This window comes from Lissotriton helveticus, chromosome 7 (genome assembly GCF_964261635.1).
Source record: "Lissotriton helveticus chromosome 7, aLisHel1.1, whole genome shotgun sequence".
Taxonomy (NCBI): domain Eukaryota; kingdom Metazoa; phylum Chordata; class Amphibia; order Caudata; family Salamandridae; genus Lissotriton; species Lissotriton helveticus.
In genome coordinates this window covers 1,958,005,938-1,958,031,905 of record NC_136068.1, presented here as the reverse complement: position 1 = coordinate 1,958,031,905, position 25,968 = coordinate 1,958,005,938, and the positions used below count along the sequence as shown (strand labels likewise).

The following is a 25,968-nucleotide window of genomic DNA, read 5'->3' as shown; positions in this document are numbered from 1 at the left end:
ATGTCCTACAGCACTGTCCGAAGAGCTACTGACCTGTGTCTCAAAAATAACAACCACCAGTAACAGGATTAGAGATAAGACGCCTACTACAGATGACATGACATTTATTTATTTATGCATTTTATAAAGCGCACAACTACCCGAAGGTGTCTCGGTGCAGCAGAAGAACAAAGCAGAGGGGATCTGGTGGATCATTGGTTAAAAAGCCAGGTCTTTATTTGCTCCTGAAAACAAAAAGTTAAGGGCTGGTCTTGATGTTGGGGGGCAGGGACATTTCAGGCCTACCAGAATTACACTTCCGACACCGACGGATGGCAACTGGCAAAGTCGATCCTCCTTCACCGGACACAACGCTTAGTCCCAGGTGAACCTGAATGGCTAGCAGAAGCATTATGAGTAACATCCTTCTAACAGTAGAATTACAAGATAAATGGCCAAGTAGGTGCATTTGACCAGGTCTAGGGCTCTTTCCTCATGGTTGCAAACACATAATCCACCCCAAATACCCCTATAAAACGCAAGGCAGGCTAGAAGGACTACACGCCCCAGAGCCGATACTCTTCCAATACAACCAGCACGCTGCTAACATATTACAGATGAATGGAGGTATATTTTACCTGGGATATGTTCTCAACACACACTGCAAATGGTCAACAAGGTGTTATCTCAACATTTCACACCAGACTGGATTCCTGAACATGCTGCCCAAAGCTATGAGGAACAAAGTAGGGGAACCCCTACCCTTCCCAGCAGTAGGATCATCACAACATTACTCTCAGGTTACTCTCACTGGAAATGAGCCCCGTATTAGGGCCACCGCTCCCAGCTACTCCCGCCTGACTCTAAATAACCCATTCTCTCCCAGAAAGCCAACAAATCAGGGCTTTCCTCTCATACATGCCACGCGCCATCCAGAAACACCGTTGGAACTGGACTTCGGGTGCTCCGGACAGACCGGCTGCAGCCAGTGCCCTCTCCATTGCTAGCTGACCTGTGAGAGGCATACACCCCTGATAACGCAGAATGCAATGCTTGTGGAAAGAATGTAATAAAGATTTGTTTCAAAATGGAAAGGCTGCATCATAGTAGGTGATCATCCGAGCAGGCGTGGGAGGAGGCCAGAGGCTGAAGGAAACCTTCAGCCAGAATTTACCACCAGAATCCACACTGGTCACAGCCCAAGAGGTTCAGGGAAGCCAAGAGTCGCAAGGAGGCCAAAGGCAGCAAACAGGATAGGTGAGTTTGGGTCCCAGAAGCGACCGGGGCAACACAACTGGGCAGAGGATACACGCTGCACGGAGAGCTGGTGATTGGGTGTAAGTAACTGAATCTTTGCTCTCCATGGTTCTGCATCCTTGTTCTACAGTTCACGAGTCTACGTCCCTGAAGTGTTAGTCTGGGTATTAATGCTCATGATTCTACGTCGATTAGGCATCACAGTCTGGGTATTAATGCTCATGATTCTACGTTTCTTAGTTTTCAGTCTGGGTACTGGTTCTCATGATTCTTCGTCTCTCAGGTTTCAGTCTGGGTATTAATGCTCATGGATCTACGTTTCTTAGGTTTCAGTCTGGGTATTAATGCTAATGATTCTACGTTTCTTGGTTTTCTGTCTGGGTATTAATGCTAATGATTCTACGTCTCTTAGGTTTCAGTCTGGGTACTGATGCTCACGATTCTACATTTCTTGGTTTTCAGTCTGGGTATTGATGCTCACGATTCTACGTCCCTTAGGTTTCAGTCTGGGTACTAATGCTCATGTTTATACGTCCCTTAGGTTTCAGTCTGGGTACTAATGCTCACGATTCTACGTCCCTTAGGTTTCAGTCTGGGTACTGATGCTCATGATTCTACGTCCCTTAGGTTTCAGTCTGGGTATTGATGTTCATGATTCTACGTCCCTTAGGTTTCAGTCTGGGTACTGATGCTCACGATTCTACATTTCTTGGTTTTCAGTCTGGGTATTGATGCTCACGATTCTACGTCCCTTAGGTTTCAGTCTGGGTACTAATGCTCATGTTTCTACGTCCCTTAGGTTTCAGTCTGGGTACTAATGCTCACGATTCTACGTCCCTTAGGTTTCAGTCTGGGTACTGATGCTCATGATTCTACGTCCCTTAGGTTTCAGTCTGGGTATTGATGTTCATGATTCTACGTCCCTTAGGTTTCAGTCTGGGTACTGATGCTCATGATTCTACATTTCTTGGTTTTCAGTCTGGGTATTGATGCTCACGATTCTACGTCCCTTAGGTTTCAGTCTGGGTACTGATGCTCATGATTCTACGTCCCTTAGGTTTCAGTCTGGGTATTGATGTTCATGATTCTACGTCCCTTAGGTTTCAGTCTGGGTACTGATGCTCATGATTCTACATTTCTTGGTTTTCATTCTGGGTATTGATGTTCATGATTCTACGTCCCTTAGGTTTCAGTCTGGGTACTGATGCTCATGATTCTACGTCCCTTAGGTTTCAGTCTGGGTACTGATGCTCACGATTCTACGTCCCTTAGGTTTCAGTCTGGGTACTGATGCTCATGATTCTACGTCCCTTAGGTTTCAGTCTGGGTACTGATGCTCATGATTCTACGTCCCTTAGGTTTCAGTCTGGGTACTAATGCTCATGTTTCTACGTCCCTTAGGTTTCAGTCTGGGTACTAATGCTCACGATTCTACGTCCCTTAGGTTTCAGTCTGGGTACTGATGCTCACGATTCTACGTCCCTTAGGTTTCAGTCTGGGTATTGATGTTCACGATTCTACGTCCCTTAGGTTTCAGTCTGGGTATTGATGTTCATGATTCTACGTCCCTTAGGTTTCAGTCTGGGTACTGATGTTCATGATTCTACGTCCCTTAGGTTTCAGTCTGGGTACTGATGTTCATGATTCTACGTCCCTTAGGTTTCAGTCTGGGTACTGATGCTCATGATTCTACGTTTCTTAGTTTTCAGTCTGGATACTGATGCTCACGATTCTACGTTTCTTAGTTTTCAGTCTGGATACTGATGCTCATGATTCTACGTCCTTAGGTTTCAGTCTAGGTAATAATGCTAATGGTTCTATGTTTCTTGGTTTTCAGTCTGGGTATTAATACTCATGATACTACGTCTCTTAGGTTTCAGTCTGGGTACTGATGTTCACGATTCTAAATTTTTTGGTTTTCAGTCTGGGTACTGATGCTCATGTTTCTACGTTTCTTGGTTTTCTGTCTGGGTACTGATGCTCACGATGCTATGTTTCTTAGTTTTCAGTCTGGATACTGATGCTCATGATTCTACGTCCTTAGGTGTCACAGTCTGGGTATTAATGCTCATGATTCTACGTTTCTTGGTTTTCAGTCTGGGTACTGATGCTCACGATGCTATGTTTCTTGTTTTTCAGTCTGGGTACTGATGCTCACAATGCTATGTTTCTTGGTTTTCAGTCTGGGTACTGATGCTAATGGTTCTATGTTTCTTGGTTTTCAGTCTGGGTATTAATACTTATGATACTACGTCTCTTAGGTTTCAGTCTGGGTACTGATGCTCACGATGCTTTGTTTCTTGTTTTTCAGTCTGGGTACTGATGTTCACGATTCTACATTTCTTGGTTTTCAGTCTGGGTATTTATGCTCACGATTCCACATCCCTTAGGTTTCAGTCTGGGTACTGATGCTCACGATTCTACGTCTGTTAGACCTGGCACCATTGGCGTGGGTCTCCCTTCCATTTTTGCTGTTGCCTCATATGTTTTTGCTGGTGTTAGATGCTTTGGGCACTGTGCCACTGCTAGTGCAAGTGCTCCCTATTGTAAATTATTGTATGTATTAGTGATTCAATGTTGACTATTTTGATTTACTTGTCAGACCCAAGTCTAGTTCTTCGAGTGTGCCAGGGCGTATAATCCAAATGCTGCTAGTGGGCCTGCAGCACTGGTTGTGCCACCCACAGAAGCAGCCTTGTAAAATGTGTCTAAGGTCTGCCATTGCAGAGCCTGTGTGCAGTCTGGTAATGTCATGCTGACTGGGCAAGTGCACCCACTTCCCAGTCCCTAAATCTTCCCTTTTCTTCATATCAGTCACCCCTATGGTAGACCCAAGGGCAGGGTGCATTGTAAGTATAAGGTAGGACAAGCCCTGGTATGTGTGTCATCTCCTAATAGTGAATTACAGCCATTTTCGTTTTTCACTATTGCAAGGCTACCTGTTCTCCATAGGCCAGAATGGGCTATTAGAATTGTTACATTTTATAATCCGAACAGGCTCAGAGAACATGGTAGAAATTCGAGTTTAGGATGCCTGAACTCAGAATAATAAAATACATCTTTTAGTGAAGTTTATTTTAATATTCTGTGTTTGCAAATACCACTTTTAGAAAGTAGGTATTTGCTTGTCTAACCATTCAAACCTGTCTCTGCTAGGATATGTATTCCTATGTCTGGTTTCTGTGAGTGACAGGGCTGGGGAATTCCAGGAGATAGGCTGAGTCACCCAGTGGTCAATAGAGAGATCTGCATCTTGATGGGAGGGAGGAGTGCACCTGAACTCTGAATAGGACTGTGCCTGCCTTCCACAATGCTGGCTCCACCCCCTGGGGAGCTTGTGATGTCTCTGCCCTGCACACTGAAAGAAGAAGGAGTCCTGTCAACAAATTGCTCCAGGACTGTACTTGCCTTCCACAATGCTGGCTCCGCCTCCTGTGGGGCGTCTGTTGTCTCTGCCCTGCACTGTGAAAGGAAAGGAGAAGCCTGGTAAACAGAGTGCTTCAGAACTGGTTTGGACTGGGCAAAGGCCCCTCTCCCGTCAGAGAACAAAGGATTTCTGGGTATAAATATTGGGACCCTGCTCCTGAGAAATTAGATCACTTTTGGACTACAAGAAGAAACCTTTACCGAGGAGAGGAACCTGAAGAAACTGAGGAGAGACTATTCCCAAGCTGAAGTGCTGCTTGGGGGATTGACCTGCAATGGTTGCCTTACTGCCAAAGGAAGGAGAAAGGAACATTGTGTACTTTGCTTTCAACTTGTGAAGGATCTCCAAGGGCTTGGAAAAGAGCTTGCCTCCTGCTGAAGTCTCAGGGACAACAGACTTCATCCCCCAGCTCCCCAGAGTTCTTTTGGAAGGGCCTGCTGCTGTTTTGGGCGTTCTGAGGAACTGCGTGTCACAAGGAGCTGGAAGCGCGACTCAATGAGAAGAAGCGTGTCGTCGTTGCTGTGCCTGCTGTCGCAACTCCGGAGAAAGGAGGGTGTCGCCGCTGAAACTGTAGCATTGCACTGCATCAGAGAGAAGCGTGCCACAATGGAGAGGAAGCGTATCGCTGTCGCTGCTGCTGCCCTCGCAACTCCGAAGAAGGAGGGTGTCGCCGCTGTGGTTGTCGCACTGCACCGCATCAGGAGAAGAATCTCGCAACGAGGTTGGAGCGTGTCGCCTTCGCTGTGCCTGCCGTCGCAACTTCGGAGAAGGAGGGTGTCGCCGCTGGAACTGTTGCATTGCACCGCATCGACCAAGAGCATCTCGCATCCCCGAGAAGCGCGTCGCTGTCGGAGCTGCTGACGTCGCATCTTGGATGTCACAGCTGTAGTTGTCGCATCGAGCGGAAGCTTCACGCATCGTGGAGAAAAGAGTCGCCGCTGGAGCTGTTGCCGTCGCATCGTAAGGGTGTCGCCCCTGCAGTCCACGCATCGAACCGAGAGCTTCTTGCATCCCCGAGAAGCGTGCTGCATCTGGAAGATCTTCACGTCTTTATTTCTTTGTATCTGAACTTTGCCGCATTTCCCATCGCTGCGACATTGCTTGTCGTGGAAGCGCAATGTAACTTAAGGTACATTGACACAGAGTGTCGCATTTAAGAACTGAACTGAACTAAGCTTAATCTACCATCTTGAAGTAATCATAGTGTGTATTTTTGTTGTTTATGGTCTTGTGGTAACTCTATATAAAGTCTACTTATTTTTTATATAAAACCTGTGTGGTGTCCATTTGTAGTGTTGTCACTGGGTTACTGAAAGTGGTCACAACTGCTTAACTTAAAACGCCTCTGAAATAAGCCTGGATTGCTCGCGCCATGCAACCTAGCGGGTGAGCAGGGGTTATTTTAGGTGTATAATCCCCTTTCCCGGACTAAGGAGAGGGTCCCTATTTGTCACAAGTACCTACCTGTGCCAAACAGAGACCCCCAAATCTAACAACGTCCCTTAGGTTTCAGTCTGGGTATTGATGCTCATGATTCTACGTTTCTTGTTTTTCAGTCTGGGTACTGATGCTCATCATTCTACGTTTCTTGGTTTTCAGTCTGGGCATTGATGCTCAAGATACTACGTCCCTTAGGTTTCAGTCTGTGTACTGATGCTCATGATTCTACGTCCCTTAGGTATCACAGTCTGAGTATTAATGCTCATGATTCCCCGTTTATTGGTTTTCAGTCTTGGTATTGATGCTCACGATGCTATGTTTCTTGGTTTTCAGTCTGGGTATTAAGGCTCATGATTCAAAGTTTCTTAGTTTTCAGTCTGGGTACAGATGCTCACGATTCTAGGACCCTTAGGTTTAAGTCTGGGTATTGATGCTCACGATGCTATGTTTCTTGGTTTTCAGTCTGGGTACTGATGCTCACAATTCTACGTCCTTTAGGTTTCAGTCTGGGTATTGATGCTCACGATGCTATGTTTCTTGGTTTTCAGTCTGGGTATTAAGGCTCATGATTCGAAGTTTCTTAGAATTCAGTCTGGGTACTGGTTCTCATGATTCTACGTCCCTTAGGTTTCAGTCTGGGTATTGATGTTCATGATTCTACGTTTCTTAGTTTTCAGTCTGGGTACTGATGCTCATGGTTCTATGTTTCTTGGTTTTCAGTCTGGGTACTGATGCTCATGATTCTACGTTTCTTGTTTTTCAGTCTGGGTACTGATGCTCACAATTCTACGTCCCTTAGGTTTCAGTCTGGGTATTGATGCTCATGATTCTGCGTCCCTTAGGTTTCAGTCTGGGTATTGATGCTAATGATTCTATGTCCCTTAGGTTTCAGTCTGGGCACTGATGCTCACGCTTGTACGTTTCTTGGTTTTCAGTCTGGGTACTGATGCTCATGATTCTATGTCCCTTAGGTTTCAGTCTGGGTACAGATGCTCACGATTCTACGTTTCTTGTTTTTCAGTCTGGGTACTGATACTCATGATTCTATGTCCCTTAGGTTTCAGTCTGGGTACTGATGCTCACAATTCTACGTCCCTTAGGTTTCAGTCTGGGTATTGATGCTCAATATTCTACGTTCCTTAGGTTTCAGTATGGGTATTGATGCTCACGATTCTACCTCCCGTAGGGTTCTCTCTAGGTATTAATGCTCATGATTCTACGTTTCTTGTTTTTCAGTCTGGGTACTGATGCTCATGATTCTACGTTCCTTACGTTTCAGTCTGGGTATTGATGCTCACGATTCTACGTCCTTTAGGTTTCAGTCTGGGTACTGATGCTCATGATTCTACGTTCCTTAGGTTTCAGTCTGGGTACTGATGCTCATGATTCTACATCCCTTAGGTTTCAGTCTGGGTATTGTTGCTCATGATTCTACCTTTCTTAGTTTTCAGACTGGGTACTGCTGCTCATGATTCTACGTTTCTTAGTTTTCAGTCTGGGTACTGATGCTCAGATTCTAAGTCTCGTAGGTTTCAGTCTGGGTACAGATGCTCATTCTACGTCCTTTAGGTTTCAGTCTGGGTACTGATGCTCATGATTCTACGTTCCTTAGGTTTTAGTCTGGGTATTGTTGCTCATGATTCTACGTTTCTTAGTTTTCAGTCTGGGTACTGCTGTTCATGATTCTAAGTCTCGTAGGTTTCATTCTGGGTACTGATGCTCACGATTCTACGTTCCTTAGGTTTCAGTCTGGGTACTGATGCTCATGATTCTAAGTCTCGTAGGTTTCAGTCTGGGTACTGATGCTCATTTTACGTCACTTAGGTTTCAGTCTGGGTACTGATGCTCATGCACTGTTGACTGAAGTCTCTGCCTTTCTTGTCATGAAAACTTTGGACATTCTTACTGGTGTGAATAGGAGCACCCATTTTCAGAATATGGTTTAATATGGAGGCATGTAAGGCACTTGAGGGGCATATTAAAGCATCCCAGTCTTTTAATCTACTGTATCCCCCTCACGGCCCGTCCCTTGCCTCATCTTAAGTTTTCAGTCTGGGTACTGATGCTCATGATTCTACGTTTCTTAGTTTTCAGTCTGGGTACTGATGCTCAGATTCTAAGTCTCGTAGGTTTCAGTCTGGGTACAGATGCTCATTCTACGTCCTTTAGGTTTCAGTCTGGGTACTGATGCTCATGATTCTACGTTCCTTAGGTTTTAGTCTGGGTATTGTTGCTCATGATTCTACGTTTCTTAGTTTTCAGTCTGGGTACTGCTGTTCATGATTCTAAGTCTCGTAGGTTTCATTCTGGGTACTGATGCTCACGATTCTACGTTCCTTAGGTTTCAGTCTGGGTACTGATGCTCATGATTCTAAGTCTCGTAGGTTTCAGTCTGAGTATTGATGCTCATGATTCTATATTTCTTGGTTTTCAGTCTGGGTACTGATGCTCATGATTCTAAGTCTCGTAGGTTTCATTCTGGGTACTGATGCTCACGATTCTACGTTCCTTAGGTTTCAGTCTGGGTACTGATGCTCATGATTCTAAGTCTCGTAGGTTTCAGTCTGAGTATTGATGCTCATGATTCTATATTTCTTGGTTTTCAGTCTGGGTACTGATGCTCATGATTCTAAGTCTCGTAGGTTTCAGTCTGAGTATTGATGCTCATGATTCTATATTTCTTGGTTTTCAGTCTGTGGATTAATGCTCATTCTACATCACTTAGGTTTCAGTCTGGGTACTGATGCTCATTCTACATCACTTAGGTTTAAGTCTGGATTCTGATGCTCATTCTACGTCACTTAGGTTTCAGTCTGAGTATTGATGCTCATGGTTCTATGTTTCTTGGTTTTCAGTCTGGGTATTGATGCTCATGATTCTATATTTCTTGGTTTTCAGTCTGTGGATTAATGCTCATTCTACATCACTTAGGTTTCAGTCTGGGTACTGATGCTCATTCTACATCACTTAGGTTTCAGTCTGGATTCTGATGCTCATTCTACGTCACTTAGGTTTCAGTCTGGGTACTGATGCTCACGCTTGTACGTTTCTTGGTTTTCAGTCTGGGTACTGATGCTCATGATTCTATTTCCCTTAGGTTTCAGTCTGGGTATTAATGCTCACGATTCTACGTTTCTTGGTTTTCAGTCTGGGTACTGATGCTCAATATTCTACGTTCCTTAGGTTTCAGTATGGGTATTGATGCTCACGATTCTACCTCCCGTAGGGTTCTCTCTGGGTATTAATGCTCATGATTCTACGTTTCTTGTTTTTCAGTCTGGGTACTGATGCTCATGATTCTACGTCTCTTAGGTTTCAGTCTGGGTACTGATGCTCATTCTACGTCACTTAGGTTTCAGTCTGGGTACTGATGCTCATGCACTGTTGACTGAAGTCTCACTCTTTCCTGTCATGCAAACTTTAGACATTCTTACTGGTGTGAATAGGAGCACCTATTTTCAGAATATGGTTTAATATGGAGGCATGTAAGGCACTTGAGGGGCATATTAAAGCATCCCAGTCTTTTAATCTACTGTATCCCCCTCACGGCCCGTCCCTTGCCTCGTCTTAAGTTCATGGCCTCTCCTGATACAACTTCCTGGAGCCAGGATATCTCAAATTTCTGGCTCAAATCCAGAACATTCTAAGTCTGCTGGTGGCCCCTGTCCAGGCTGAGTGTCCAGACTCGGGTCATCCTGACCACTCCCTCTCCTGCCCACAGGCTGGTTTTCTCTCAAGGAAGCTCAGTTTTCAAGTGTTCCCCAACACTTGCCGTCACACAAAACGTCTACCTCTACCTTCTGATTGCTACTAAAGGATCTGTAGTAATCAAGACCACGCTTGTAAGCTGAAGTCCAAGTAGGTTTATTCAACAGGTAGTCAAATTAGATAAATAGTAGATAAGCTCTGTAGGGCAGTCTGTAAGTTGATGTCAACAGCCCCACCGGGAACTGCCTGCTAGCTGCTCAACCCCATCCACCACTGTCCCTCCTCGTCCAGTCACCCAGGCACTCTACTCTAGGTCCACTCACCAACAATCCATACAGAGCACACCCACACAGGCTGAGCAGCTAGAGCAGAAAAACACAGGGAATAAAACATCATGCAAGAACACTACGGAATCCTCCCCAGTCCACAGCCCTCTCCTCTCCTCTGATGCATCATTCAAAGAATAGAGAGAGAAGGATGGGGAGACGAGAGAGGGTGTGGTGGAGAGGAAGGAGACGACAATGCAAACAGATGAAGCTAGAGAGGACGGGGAAGGAGAAGAGGAGGTTTAGAAGTAAAGAGAGGAACCTGAAGATAAGGATGATAGAGAGGAGTAATGGAACAGACAAACCTAAGGCTGGAGGTGCCCCATCCTGGTCTGGGCTCGCCAAGTGCCCGAGGCCACAGGACAGGTCTTGGTGGGGGGGCTGCACCTTACCGTGGCACTGAAGAAAGTCTGGAGGGGTGTTGGACAGGCCACATGAAGGGCCGCTCTCCCCCGGCCCAACCAGGCCCGAGCCCAGCCACGCAAGTACCACACACCACCATTGCACGTCCACCGTCCCCGCAGGGACCCCTACACTCGAACCTGTTGACCGCGTAGGCCGACCCACTACCGGCCTGCGCGCCCATCCTGGGCGCCATCTTGGACACTCCACCACGAGGCCGCCTGGCCCCCGATCGACCTCAACCCTGGGCCTGGCCAGGCCTCAGACATTCCGGCACCAACATCCACCCAGGAGGTGAGCGGGCTACTTGGTCAGTCAATGGGAGCAAGAGGTGTCGATGGCTCTCCCCCGCCAAGTGCCGCTCGCCCATCGCCTCCCCGGGCGCTGGCTCCACCCCCCTGCTGGGTGTCTGGACTCCCTCATCCCGGACCTCCCGACCTCCAAGTGCGAGGGTCCGGACATCAAAGGACACCAGCCCTATAACTGGGGCAGCTCCAGAGCAGGACGGGAGTTGTATCTTGGAGTCGAGAGACGCAAAGAAGAACTCATCCTTGACGGACTACTGGCGCTGCCGTAGCTCTGTCTTGTGTGCCCTCGTCTTGCCTGCTGGCGCTGCCGCGGCTTTGGGAACCACCCTATCCTTCATCGTCGTCGGGACCTGCTGGCGTGGCCGCGGACCGTTTGTAACCACCACCTTCATCGGGACCTGCTGGCTCTGCCGCGGACCGTCGTCTTCCTTCATCCATCTCGGGACCTGCTGGCTCCGCCGCGGCCCGTTCATCTACACCACCGAGCTCGAGGATTGAGAGCTATTTCCATCTTTTTGGTAACAAGACTGTCCCGCTACCCTTTTCCCAAACAGAGACCAGAATAGAGGGGACCCCTGAGTCCAGACCTCCTTGTACCATTCTACCGTACTTGAAGAATTCCCTATAAAGTATCGTTGAACTTTATCCTTGTGTGGTGTCCGTCTGTGGGGGGGAAGTTACTTGTCTGTACGATTCGCTGGAGACGGCTCTCCCCGGAGACCTCTCCCCTTATCCTCGGCCGACCCTCCCGGTCCGTCTAACATTGGTGGCCAGCGGCGCGATCCGAATCACCGCATAAACCGTACAGAGAGTAGCTCACCCCACGGCGAATCACGATGTCAACTAAAGACAGCGGATCAACGGAGAAATTCCAGATGGAGAAATTGGACGAGTACAGCCATCGTGAACTTAAACAGTTCTGTATCGAATTAGGTATCGCTACCACCGGACTAAATACCAAAGATGACTTTAAGCAGGCCCTAGAATCTTGGGCAGAAACCGGGGCTGCCGGAACCCCCGATCAAAACATCGCAGCACAAACCCCCATGGCCCCTGAAGAGCGAAGAACGGGTCTCTCGCCAGACGAGATCCAGGAACGAGAAAGAACCCGACTACACGAGCTGGAAATGGCCCGGCTCAAAATGGACGTTGAACTGAAGTTGGCCGAACAGAAAATCAACTTAGAGCACCTGCGTCTCCGAGAAGAAAGAGAGGAGAAACAGAGACAAAGGGAGCTCGAGGAAAAGAAACTGGCATATGAACATGAGCGGAAACTAGCTGAAATCGACCTACGCAAACAGAATAAAGAAGCAGGGGTGTCCGAGCAACCCCACACTCCAGGGGCAACAGAGAAGAAGGTACACATCCCCAAGGATGTCGTTCGAGAATACTTCCGAGAGGACGACATCCAGCAATGGTTTAAGGCCTATGAAATCGCTATGACTGCACACCGGATCGATAGAAGCGATTGGGGGGCCGGTCTGTGGGGGAGATTCCTCAATGAGGGCCGCGACGCCCTGCTGCAACTCCCGGACCACCAGATGACCTCCTATGACCATATGAAAGCTGCACTCCTCACCCGCTATGGCCTCACACCCGAGATGTACCGTCAGAGGTTCCGAGACTGCACCCGCATCCCGGGTACAACTTGGGTGGACTATGTCAATTACTTTAGCCGAGCCTTCGAGGGCTGGATCAAAGGAAGCAAGGTCACAACCTACGAACAACTGTTCAATCTTATGGTATGGGAGCATCTGTCGAACAATTGCTTCATTGAACTTCGCCAGCACCTCCTCGACAGCAAGTTAACGGATCCCCGGCAGCTCGCAGCCGAAGCTGACCGGTGGGAGATCACCAGAGTGGGTCGAAATGGGTCCTACGAACAGAACCGGAACAACAATGGTCAGCACCGTCCCCGAGGAGGTGGAGGCCAAGGACGCGGAAGAAGCAACGCTCCGGTCACCCCCACTACCAGCACCACCCCCCCGGCCAACCGGGGCAGCACCCCAGCGCGACCGGGATATCGAGCCAATGTTACCTGCCATCGATGCCAACGAGTCGGACACTATGCAAACGACCCAAACTGCCCCCAGTACCAGAGCCCAAGACCCCGCCAAGTAGCCGCTGCTGCTCTGGGGGAGGAACAGATCTCAGAGGAACAAGAAGAATATGAACAGGAACACCAAGAATGGGAGCCAGCCGCCATGGCTCTCGCCTGCCTAGGGGGGAGAGACATGGTCCCGCGGGTCCCCCTACCCGCTAATACCCAGAAGTACAGCCAATGGGTGGGCATCAATGGACGCCGGGCTGAAGCCCTTCGTGACACTGGGGCCAGTGTAACAGCCGTCCGCTGTCACCTGGTGACCCCCGAACAATACTTACCAAACATTCTCTGCCCTGTACGTTCAGCCGATAACTCAGAAAGTCTGTGTCGGATGGCCTGCGTCCCCTTCGAATGGGGAGGGGTCTCCGGCATGTTGAAGGTGACGGTCCGAGATGATGCCCCCGTAGACTGCCTCCTGGGTAATGACCTGGAAAGCTCTCCATGGGCAGCAGTCGAACGAAAAGAGCACCTGGGGATGCTGGGCGTCCCGGACTGGGCGTGCGTCACCACCCGGTCCATGACCGCCCGTGCCAACCCCCGCCCAGAGGAACCCGAATGGCCGGCGCCACCGCCTCCGGTCGCCCCCGCCGAAACCACCGACCGTGACGTCCCCCCCGAACCAGCTCAACCTCCAGACCTCGCTAACCCCGACCAGTGGCCTCAAGAGGGGGGGCCCACGCAAGAACAATTTCGCCAAGAACAAAAGACCTGTCCCTCCCTCGAGGGACTCCGCCAGCAAGCGCTAGCCCAAAGCGCAGGGGATACCTCCGGAACTCACTGGGTCTACTGGGACAATGATCTGCTGTACAGTGAGCAAAGAATCGCGGAGCTGGGGGCCAGCCGAGTCCTAGTGGTACCCCTCCGTTTTAGAGACTTTCTGCTAAACCTGGCCCACGATGTCCCCCTGGCAGGACACTTGGGTCAAGACAAAACCTATAGCCGCCTGGTGACCCACTTCTTCTGGCCCAAAATGAGGGACAATGTACACCAGCATTGCCGATCTTGCCCCACGTGCCAAGCCAGTGGAAAGAGCGGCCGCAAACTGAAAGCCCCCCTGCAACCTTTTCCCGTGGTCACCACCCCGTTCGAGAGGGTCGGAATCGATATCGTAGGGCCCCTGGACCCGCGCACAAAACAAAGCCATCGATTCATCCTGGTGCTAGTGGACCACGCCACCCGCTACCCGGAGGCTGTTCCCCTGCGGACTGTGACAGCCCCGGTAGTCGGCCGGGCTCTGATGGGGATCTTCTCCCGGGTGGGCTTCCCCCGGGAGGTCGTCAGTGACAGAGGCACGAACTTTATTTCGAAATATATGAAGTCTCTCTGGCAACAGTGCGGGGTTACCTACCGGTTCACGACCCCCTATCACCCTCAAGGAAACTGACTCGTTGAGCGGTTCAACCGCACGCTCAAAGGGATGATCGGGGGGTTGGAAGAGCCCCTCCGTCGCCAGTGGGATGTGCTGCTGCCGTGCCTCCTCTTCGCCTATCGAGAGGTTCCCCAGAAGTCCCTGGGCTTCAGCCCATTTGAACTGCTATATGGACACCCCGTGCGGGGGCCGCTCAGCCTAGTCAAGGAAGGCTGGGAGATGCCCCCTCTAAAGAACCCACCAGATGTTTTCCGCTACCTCCTAACACTCCGCAACCAGACCCGGCGATTCCGAGAACTAGCAAAAGCCAACCTAGAGGCCAGTCAAGAGGACATGAAAAGGTGGTATGACCGGAATGCCTCCTCCATCGAATTTGAACCTGGGCAACAGGTATGGGTGATGTCCCCCACCGAACCCTGCGCCCTACAAGACAAGTGGACAGGGCCCTTCAAAGTGGTCGAGCGCAAGGGTCCGGCTACCTATCTCATCGACTTGGAATCTTCCCGGAACCCCCTCCGGGTCCTCCACGCTAACAGACTGAAACCGCACTTTGTACGGACAGAACTCAGCCTCCTGATGGCCACAGACAATGGGGCTGAAGAGGACTCCGAGCCCCTCCCTGACCTCCTACGGACTCGGGAGAAAGACGGCTCCGTAGATGGGGTCCGACTCTCAGAGGCCCTCACCCGAGAGCAACGCCAGGAGTGCCGAGTTCTCCTGTCACAATTCGCCAGCCTGTTCTCCCTCACCCCAGGTGTCACTTCCTGGTGTACGCACGATGTGGACACGGGGGACAGCCCCCCTATCCGCCACCGGGCCTACCGCGTGCCAGATCGGGTACGGGCCTGCATCCAGGAAGAAGTAGCCAGAATGCTCACGCTCGGGGTCATCGAGCCCTCAGACAGCCCCTGGGCCAGCCCTGTAGTACTGGTCCCCAAAGCAGCTGCCCCCGGCACCACACCAGAACTCCGGTTCTGCGTCGACTACCGGGGCTTGAATGCGGTCACCAGGACAGACGCACATCCCATCCCCCGGGCAGATGAACTAATCGACCGCATGGGAGCTGCCCGCTACCTCAGTATCTTCGACCTGACGGCGGGCTACTGGCAAATCGGCCTCACACCCCGGGCACAAGAACGTTCTGCCTTTTCCACTCCCGATGGCCATTACCATTTCACAGTCATGCCCTTCGGCATGAAGAATGCCCCAGCAACATTCCAACGGCTCGTCAATCAGGTCCTGGCGGGGCTCGAAGGATTCAGCGCCGCCTACCTAGACGACATCGCTGTATACAGCAACCAGTGGTCCGAGCACCTCCACCACCTCCGAGCAGTGCTGCAAGCCCTTCAGCGAGCTGGCCTCACGATCAAGGCCAGCAAGTGTCAAATTGGGCAAGGGTCGGTAACCTACCTCGGGCACCAGGTGGGAAGCGGCCTGGTGGCCCCTCTGCAGCTAAAAATTGCCGCCATCCAGTCCTGGCAGCCCCCCATCACCCAGACCGAGGTACGAGCCTTCCTGGGCCTCACGGGCTATTACCGAAGGTTCGTGAAAGACTATGGTACTATCGTGAGGCCCCTCACAGAACTCACGTCAAAAAATCAGCCCCAGAAAGTCAACTGGACCCCAGAGTGTCAAGCTGCATTTGAACAATTGAAAGCCGCCATGTGCTCCGCCCCTGTGCTCCAGGCCCCCGACTACAGCCGGGAGTTCATCGTCCAGACGGATGCCTCCGACCATGGCATTGGGGCAGTCCTGTCTCAAGTGAACACCGAAGGCCGTGATCAACCGGTGGCCTTCATCAGCCGGCGACTCCTACCACGGGAACAACGCTGGAGCACCATAGAGAGGGAGGCCTTCGCGGTGGTATGGGCCCTCAAGAAGCTCCGGCCCTACCTTTTTGGCACACACTTTCGGGTACAGACCGACCACCGACCCCTGCAGTGGCTGATGCAGATGCGGGGGGAAAACCCGAAGTTACTACGCTGGTCCATCTCCCTACAAGGGATGGACTTCACAGTTGAACATCGGCCTGGGCCAGATCACGCCAACGCAGATGGCCTGTCCCGGTTCTTCCGCCTCGACGAGAAGAGTCCCCAAGAGGATGGGTAACTCTCCCCGCCTTCAGCTGGGGGGGACGCATGTTGGACAGGCCACATGAAGGGCCGCTCTCCCCCGGCCCAACCAGGCCCGAGCCCAGCCACGCAAGTACCACACACCACCATTGCACGTCCACCGTCCCCGCAGGGACCCCTACACTCGAACCTGTTGACCGCGTAGGCCGACCCACTACCGGCCTGCGCGCCCATCCTGGGCGCCATCTTGGACACTCCACCACGAGGCCGCCTGGCCCCCGATCGACCTCAACCCTGGGCCTGGCCAGGCCTCAGACATTCCGGCACCAACATCCACCCAGGAGGTGAGCGGGCTACTTGGTCAGTCAATGGGAGCAAGAGGTGTCGATGGCTCTCCCCCGCCAAGTGCCGCTCGCCCATCGCCTCCCCGGGCGCTGGCTCCACCCCCCTGCTGGGTGTCTGGACTCCCTCATCCCGGACCTCCCGACCTCCAAGTGCGAGGGTCCGGACATCAAAGGACACCAGCCCTATAACTGGGGCAGCTCCAGAGCAGGACGGGAGTTGTATCTTGGAGTCGAGAGACGCAAAGAAGAACTCATCCTTGACGGACTACTGGCGCTGCCGTAGCTCTGTCTTGTGCGCCCTCGTCTTGCCTGCTGGCGCTGCCGCGGCTTTGGGAACCACCCTATCCTTCATCGTCGTCGGGACCTGCTGGCGTGGCCGCGGACCGTTTGTAACCACCACCTTCATCGGGACCTGCTGGCTCTGCCGCGGACCGTCGTCTTCCTTCATCCATCTCGGGACCTGCTGGCTCCGCCGCGGCCCGTTCATCTACACCACCGAGCTCGAGGATTGAGAGCTATTTCCATCTTTTTGGTAACAAGACTGTCCCGCTACCCTTTTCCCAAACAGAGACCAGAATAGAGGGGACCCCTGAGTCCAGACCTCCTTGTACCATTCTACCGTACTTGAAGAATTCCCTATAAAGTATCGTTGAACTTTATCCTTGTGTGGTGTCCGTCTGTGGGGGGGAAGTTACTTGTCTGTACGATTCGCTGGAGACGGCTCTCCCCGGAGACCTCTCCCCTTATCCTCGGCCGACCCTCCCGGTCCGTCTAACAAGGGGGTTGCACCTTACCGTGGCACTGAAGGAAGTCTGTGGGGGCTGCACCTTACCGTGGCACTGTAGGAAGTCTGGGGGGGCTGCACCTTACCGTCGCACTGAAGGAAGTCTAGGAGGGGCTGCACCTTACCGTTGCACTGAAGGAAGTCTGGGGGGGCTGCACCTTACCGTGGCACTGAAGGAAGTCTGGAGGGGGTTGCACCTTACCGTGGCACTGGAGGAAGTCTGGGGGGGCTGCACCTTACCGTGGCACTGAAGGAAGTCTGGAGGGGGTTGCACCTTACCGTGGCACTGAAGGAAGTCTGGGGGGGCTTCACCTTACTGTGGCACTGGAGGAAGTCTGGGAGGGGCTGCACCTTACCGTGGCGCTGGAGGAAGTCTGGGGGGGCTTCACCTTACTGTGGCACTGGAGGAGGTCTGGGGGGGCTGTACCTTACCATGGCACAGGAGGAACTCTGGGGGGGGCTGCACCTTACCGTGACACTGAAGGAAGTCTAGGGGGCTGCACCTTACCGTGGCACTGAAGGAAGTCTAGGGGGGCTGCACCTTACCGTGGCACTGAAGGAAGTCTGGGGGGGCTGCACCTTACCGTGGCACTGAAGGAAGTCTGGAGGGGGTTGCACCTTACCGTGGCACTGAAGGAAGTCTGGGGGGGCTGCACCTTACCGTGGCATTGAAGGAAGTCTGGGGGGGGTTGCACCTTACCGTGGCACTGAAGGAAGTCTGGGGGGGCTGCACCTTACAGTGGCACTGGAGGAAGTCTGGGGGGGCTGCACCTTACCGTGGCACTGTAGGAAGTCTGGAGGGGTGCACCTTACAGTCGCACTGAAGGAAGTCTAGGGGGGGCTGCACCTTACCGTCGCACTGAAGGAAGTCTGGGGGGGCTGCACCTTACCGTGGCACTAAAGGAAGTCTGCGGGGGCTGTACCTTACCGTGGCACTGAAGGAAGTCTGGGGGGTTGCACCTTACCGTGGCACTGAAGGAAGTCTGGGGGGCTGCACCTTACAGTGGCACTGGAGGAAGTCTGGGGGGGGCTGCACCTTACCGTGGCACTAGAGGAAGTCTGGGGGGCTGCACCTTACCGTTGCACTAGAGGAAGTCTGGGGGGCTGCACCTTACCGTGGCACTAGAGGAAGTCTGGGGGGGCTGCACCTTACCGTGGCACTGGAGGAGGTCTGGGGGGCTGCACCTTACCGTTGCACTTGAGGACGTCTGGGGGGGCTGCACCTTACCGTGGCACTGAAGGAAGTCTGGGGGGCTGTACCTTACCGTGGCACTGAAGGAAGTCTGGGGGCTGCACCTTACCATGGCACTGAAGGAAGTCTGGGGGGGCTGTACCTTACCGTGGCACTGTAGGAAGTCTGGGGGGGCTGCACCTTACAGTGGCACTGGAGGAAGTCTGGGGGGGCTGCACCTTACCGTGGCACTGAAGGAAGTCTGGGGGGGCTGCACCTTACCGTGGCACTGAAGGAAGTCTGGGGGGGCTGCACCTTACCGTGGCACTGAAGGAAGTCTGGGGGGGCTGCACCTTACAGTGGCACTGGAGGAAGTCTGGGGGGGGCTGCACCTTACCGTGGCACTGAAGGAAGTCTGGGGGGGCTATACCTTACCGTGGCACTGAAGGAAGTCTGGGGGGGCTGCACCTTACCGTGGCACTGAAGGAAGTCTGGGGGGGCTGCACCTTACCGTGGCACTGAAGGAAGTCTGGGGGGCTATACCTTACCGTGGCACTGAAGGAAGTCTGGGGGGGGGGCTACACCTTACCGTGGCACTGAAGGAAGTCTGGGGGGCTGCACCTTACCGTGGCACTGAAGGAAGTCTGGGGGGGCTATACCTTACCGTGGCACTGAAGGAAGTCTGGGGGGGGCTACACCTTACCGTGGCACTGAAGGAAGTCTGGGGGGCCTATACCTTACCGTGGCACTGAAGGAAGTCTGGGGGGGCTGCACCTTACCGTGGCACTGAAGGAAGTCTGGGGGGGGCTACACCTTACCGTGGCACTGAAGGAAGTCTGGGGGGGCTATACCTTACCGTGGCACTGAAGGAAGTCTGGGGGGGGCTACACCTTACCGTGGCACTGAAGGAAGTCTGGGGGGGGCTATACCTTACCGTGGCACTGGAGGAAGTCTTGGGGGGGCTGCACCTTACCATGGCACTGGAGGAAGTCCGGCTTCTTCTTGTGCTGGGCGAGTGCAGTGATCCAGCGAAGCTTCTCACTCCTGCAAAAGAGGAATCAAAGGTGGTTAGCAGCTTCTGGAGGGGCCGGGGGTCCCTCGTACATCTGAGGGCAGACACTGCTCAATTTAATGCTGTTTAGAAACCGTGATTGGCTTTTAATGAGCACCTGGGGTTATTTTCCACACACTGGGAATCGTGCACAGCGGCTGCACACGTCCACTCAGACTTTGGGGGTCATGAGGGAGGATAAGATGCTGACATTTTATCTGTAACCATTCCTCTTGTAAAGGAGGCTTGCACCACTGCTGCAGGTGTTACACCAATGTATGCATTATTGAAGCCTGGAAACCATTGACCCTGGACACAATCCGAAATGTTGTGCACTGCGGTGGAATGATGTGCAAGTCAGGGGGTGCACTGGGTTTAAGAGTGAACAGAGGATGCAAGAGACAAACCCAGATTGCTTTATGGAAAGGATGCAAAGGTTAGTTCAGGGCACGAGAAGGGGCACGAGGAGGACGAGGAGGGGCACGAGGAGGACACGAGGGGGGCACGAGGCGGGGCACGAGGAGGGGCATGAGGGGCACGAGGAAAGGCACGAGGAGGGGCACGAGGAGGGGCACGAGGAGGGGCACGAGGAGGGGCACGAGGAGGGACACGAGGAGGGGCACGAGGAGAGGCACGAGGAGGGCACGAGGAGGGCACGAGGAGGGCACGAGGAGGAGCACGAGGAGGGGCATGAGGGGCATGAGGAGGGGCACGAGGAGGGGCACGAGGAGGGACACGAGGAGGGGCACGAGGAGAGGCACGAGGAGGGCACGAGGAGGGCACGAGGAGGGCACGAGGAGGGCACGAGGAGGAGCACGAGGAGGGGCATGAGGGGCACGAGGAGGGGCATGAGGGGCACGAGGAGAGGCACGAGGAGGGCACGAGGAGGGCACGAGGAGGGCACGAGGAGGGCACGAGGAGGAGCACGAGGAGGAGCACGAGGAGGAGCACGAGGAGGGGCATGAGGGGCATGAGGCGGGGCACGAGGAAAGGCACGAGGAGGGGCACGAGGAGGGGCATGAGGAGGGGCACGAGGAGGGGCACGAGGAGGGGCACGAGGAGGGGCACGAGGAGGGGCACGAGGAGGGCACGAGGAGGGCACGAGGAGGGCACGAGGATGGCACGAGGAGGAGCACGAGGAGGGGCATGAGGGGCACGAGGTGGGGCACGAGGAGGGGCACGAGGAGGGGCACGAGGAGGGGCACGAGGAGGGGCACGAGGAGAGGCACGAGGAGGGGCACGAGGAGGGGGCACGAGGAGGGGGCACGAGGAGGGGGCACGAGGAGGGGGCACGAGGAGGGGCATGAGGAGGGGCACGAGATAGGGCACAAAGAAGGGGCATGAGCAGGAGCATGAGGAGGGGAATGAGGGGCACGAGGAGAGGCACAAGGAAGGCACAAGGAGGGCACAAGGAGGGGCACGAGGAGGGGCATGAGGGGCACGAGCAAAGGCACGAGGAGGGGCATGAGGGGCCCGAGGAGGGGTGTGAAAGGGGCAGGAGGAGGGGCAGGAGGAGGGGCAGGAGGAGGGGCACGAGGGGGCACAAGAATGGGCATGAGGAGGGGCACAAGGGGCATGAGGAGGAGGAGGGGCACGAGGAGGGACATGTAGGGCACGAGGTGGGGCATGAAGGGCACAAGGAGGGGTATGAGGGGCACGAGGAGGGGTATGAGGGGCACGAGGAGGGGTATGAGGGGCACGAGAAGGGGCATGAGGGCCACGAGGAGGGGCATGGAGGGCATGAGTAGGGGTACGAGGAGGGGTACGAGGAGGGGTACGAGGAGGGGCATGAGGAGGGGCATGAGGAGGGGCATGAGGAGGGGTACGAGGAGGGGTACGAGGAGGGACACGAGGAGGGGTACGAGGAGGGGTACGAGGAGGGGCATGAGGAGGCTAGTGCAGGACATAAGCGATGGGGCAGGCAGCAGCAGTGTAAGCTCCCCAAAAAACAAATCATATTGGCAGCAGCCAGCCGATTTCCCTCACACACACAGTAGGGGCAGCATCTATAGGTTAGTTACAACTAGGAATGAGCTAAACCCATGCAATTTGATTTCACAAAATTCTAAGGACATTTCAGCGTAATGGCACATAAGCACAGAAAATGCAAATCCATCTTCACCCACCAAAACTCTGCCCCGCTTCCCGCTGGGTATAAATATGGCTCCAGTATTGGTGTACACTCTTCTGTCCAGAGTTTTGGTGTCTGAGGCTTCTCACACAGTCTGCGGGCCTCTGACCGGCTGAATGTGCTGGTCACGTGTAAATTCTCAATAGAGGACAGAATGAGAAAGATACCCCTGTGAGGGTCTCCTCTTCCCACTCATGGGATGAACATGAATGGCTCCCTCTTCTCCTGGGCTGGGATACCTGGTGGAGGTGAGCAGAACTGACTTCCTTCATCTTCAACCCAGCACCAGGACCCCACCAGCTGTGAGTCGTGCCCTCCAAGTGGTGCCACCCTAGTCCTAGACCCTTCGAAGTGGCCCTGCACGGTGCTCGCCGCCTAACTGTGTCCAAAAGAACCTACACAGCATGACGCATCGTATTACATAAACTCCACAACGGAGCTGCTGCGCGACTCCGCTTCCTGAAGACTCCGCATAAGGACCGCTGCACAGCGCAGCCCAGACCCTAGACTTTGCATTGTGGCCTGCAACCTCATCCGACCTGCCGCTGGCCAACATACCTTTGACGCACGTCTATGCATCTTCCCAACGTCGACAGCCTCCTCGACAACAACTCAGGACCTTGCATCACAGCTTCGGAGCTCCCCAGAACCGGTGCTGCATGACGCATGTCCACACCAAGAACTCGCATTGCTTCGTCTGTGCGACACATCCTTGATGCCGGACCATGCAACGCTCCGCAACCAGGATTTTAGGCACTCTTGATCAGCAGGCCTCACTGGGTCCCTGTAGCTGGCCCGCCCTCCATCGTGGTCAGCCTGGACTTGTGGCTTTGTCCTGGTACAGCGCGACCAGATCACCACAGTTGGCGATTTGTGCTTTAAGGCACTATTTTCACTTAAATCTTAAAAATTTCATTTCTCCAGTTCTGCCGATTGGATTTTTGATGTTTTGGTTTTAATTTATTTATTCAATTTCTCTCTATTTTTCTAAAATGCTGTGGGATTTTTGTTGTGTTGTGTATGACTTTATGACTGTGTGGATAGCTGCATAAATACTTTACAAATTGCCTCCAAGTTAAGCGTACTGCTCTTTGCCAAGCTGTCAGGGAGTTGAGCCCACGTTGATTTAGGGTTTGCTTGTGACTTCACCCTGACAAGGATTGTGGTTTTTGCTTGAACAGGGTTTCAACCCTCTCAACCAGTGACCGCAGTTTCTTGCAGCCACAATCACCAGGTCTCTGCATTGTGCGTAGTCCTCTTGCCGTCAGGCAGAAATAAAAGGACAGATCGCAGACCCCAAATGTGACACCACGTGGACACGTCTCTATGATGACGGCTCCAGGCGGTGTGCGGCAGTCTCTGCCTCCGCAGCGATGTTATGCGGAGCGTCTCTAAAGCTCACCGAAACCATCAGGATTTCTCTGTTGCCGAAGATAGCAGGCAGACTACTTCGCCATGATTCAGGTTAAATTCAAATCGGCGTCGGTTGTGGCAGTTATTCCTGTAACTCAGTTGTAGAAAAACCTTTCAAGACCAAGGGATATTTGTACCTCATACCAAATCCTAGGGTGCTATGGAAAAACCACATGCATACATCTCTGTGTTGTTTTTCCTCCACAAAGTCTGCTCGTCATCACAGTGAAGCTTCACCCGGGCCAAGAAAAGTAGCAAGAAGGTATTCAGCTCTTCTACGCGGCATAGCGTGTTGGCCACAGCTCACCTTGATGGAAGTGTGACTAGAGGGAGCTGTCCTCGCTCCCCGCCTGTTCAAGTCTAGATTTTAAATGAACCTGAGCAGCCACTCAGAAGGGTGGCTACCTTCACCCCTGGATCATAAGGAGGCGGGGTTAGCCCCCAGGGGATCATATTGATGCGAGTCCTGATGAAAGCCGGGGTAGTACATTTGGCCGGCTGAAACATGTCAACGGTATTGCAGAGTGAGGGGTTGGTGCCTCATTATAAGCTCCCAATCCATCATCCACTGGTCCGGTTGTGACCATACTTTACTCTGGACAGGGTACCCAGTACTGTAACTCCAGTTCTGTAGTAGGGGTATCTCTGTTATAGTCATAAGCGCCCGCCCTCCTCCCCGGCGGAGAAAATGGTACTGTAATGTATGCTACAGGCCTTGCTTTATACACCTTCAAAAAGAACTGAAAGTAAAAGGACTTTGGCTGTGCATAATGGGATACCGAGGGTCTCTGGAGAGTTCATTAAAGGCACGGTATCCCTTTTCCAGACACATAATGGCAGCCTATGGGGGCTTGTCTGTCCAACCCTTCCTCTCTATCATTTCAAGGATTTTGGTGAAGGGGAGTTTTCTCCAGGAGGGAAAACTTGGTAAAATGTGTAAAATCTGAAATTTTGGGCTATCCTGTTCACTGATTGGATGAAGTGGTGGCCATTGTAGCCTTTTTAAGTGTTAGGCTACATTACTTGTCTTGATTTTCTCTTGCGTGTCTATGCAGGACTGCAAAGAAGACATCTGAAGAGATTATTTTTGATTGCTCCGGGGTCCACGCACATGGGCGGGACTATTCAATAGATTATGACTATAACAGAGATACCCTAATACAGAACCCCTATTTTAACGAGCCTTCAGAGCTTTGATCTGCAGACAGGGCCGCCAGGAATGAAAAGATCCAGATTTAAACAAATCAATAAAATAAAAGAATATAATTAACCCATTTAATGCGGATAAGACATCCTAGGTGGGAAAAACCCACGCCTGCTCTGTGATGAATTCTCATCAGTCCTCACGAGTCCGGCCTCTTCTGATGCCGACTTCTTGGCTCGAAAGAAAACATTTTGAAAATTAGGACTGTGCATAAACCCAGCCAGGGAGGCCGCGCTGACCTGGATAGAACAATGGGCCAGTACCAAAGGGTGTCTGTGTGGGTGACCACGTGAAACCTTATTGCAAATAGTAGGAGCGTGCGCGTCAAACCCCGCTGTGCACAATTAAAACCATTGTTCCTTAAGGCTGAGGCAAGAACCGCCCGCCAGGCCATTATTTTATGTTTATCAGGCGAATCGTTCCATAGGTGTGTCATATGAGAAAAAAAATTAACAAATGCTGAAAATTGCTGGTGTCTGTATCCTAAGAGGCGGTTTAATGAATTAGCAAATATAAAGTTGTTGTTTTTAGGTTACTGACACCTTGAAAGATCTTGTTTTTAAGCTACTATGGTAATCAGGCTCTAAAGAATACATGAAAGCAGCACAGAAGCACTTTTATTGCTCATTTGCACAATGGCAAACAATGTTTATACCTTTGGCCCTTCGGTACTTTCAGTCATCAGCTTCAAAGCGTATAGAGGCACTTTATTGCTCATTTGCACAATGGTACATAATGTTTACAGCTCCCGCACTTTATAGCTTATTTGCACCATGGCACATAGTATCTATAGTTTTTACTGGATATTCCTGGGAAAGTGACCGTAATATGTTATTAGCTGTATGATCAATGTGCGATGTTTATATGTGGTATCAATGTTCTAGTACGGCATGTAACCATAGAAACATATTTCTTGTACAGCTGTACATTCATCGAAGAATTAGGGAATTTTGTCTTTTTATTCAGGATATTAATGTTTCAAGCAATAAAGAATTGTTCTATTCTGAGGAGACAGAACCAGGGACACAGCATGTGTATTGTAAGGTACAAGTCCCAGAGCCGGTGACATTACAGAACATGAGAGGAGACAGAACCAGGGACACGGAAGGCCTAGATTGACAGCATGTATACTGGAAGGTACAAGGCACGGTGCTGGTGACATTTGAAGGTACACAAGGGAAGCTTTATAGCAGTGACGTTGTAATGTACCAGCTCTTGTTGGGGTGCACACTAAGTTGAATTACAGTGGTGCTATACGGTGCTGCGGATGCCATTATAAAGGCACAAGAGTGGGTGTGTGTGTGTGTGTGTGTATATATGTGTATATATGTATATATATATATATATATATATATATATATATATTCACTGAAAAAACCATAGGTTATAGACCATATATAGTTAGGAATTAGCATTTAAAAAACCTTATTTTACTCACACAAGGTTTTGTAAATGCTAATTCCTAACTATATATGGTC

General features: G+C 52.0%; 1 protein-coding gene across 1 annotated transcript in view; it reads right to left on the bottom strand.

Moving 5' to 3' along the window:
- LOC144770983 (uncharacterized) overlaps nt 1-25,968 on the bottom strand; it is a 335,407-nt gene that overhangs the window by 31,183 nt on the left and 278,256 nt on the right. Inside the window, exon 13 of the mRNA XM_078655850.1 lies at nt 19,665-19,735. Coding sequence (XP_078511976.1) covers nt 19,665-19,735 — 71 coding nt within the window. The remainder of the gene's footprint in view (nt 1-19,664; nt 19,736-25,968) is intronic.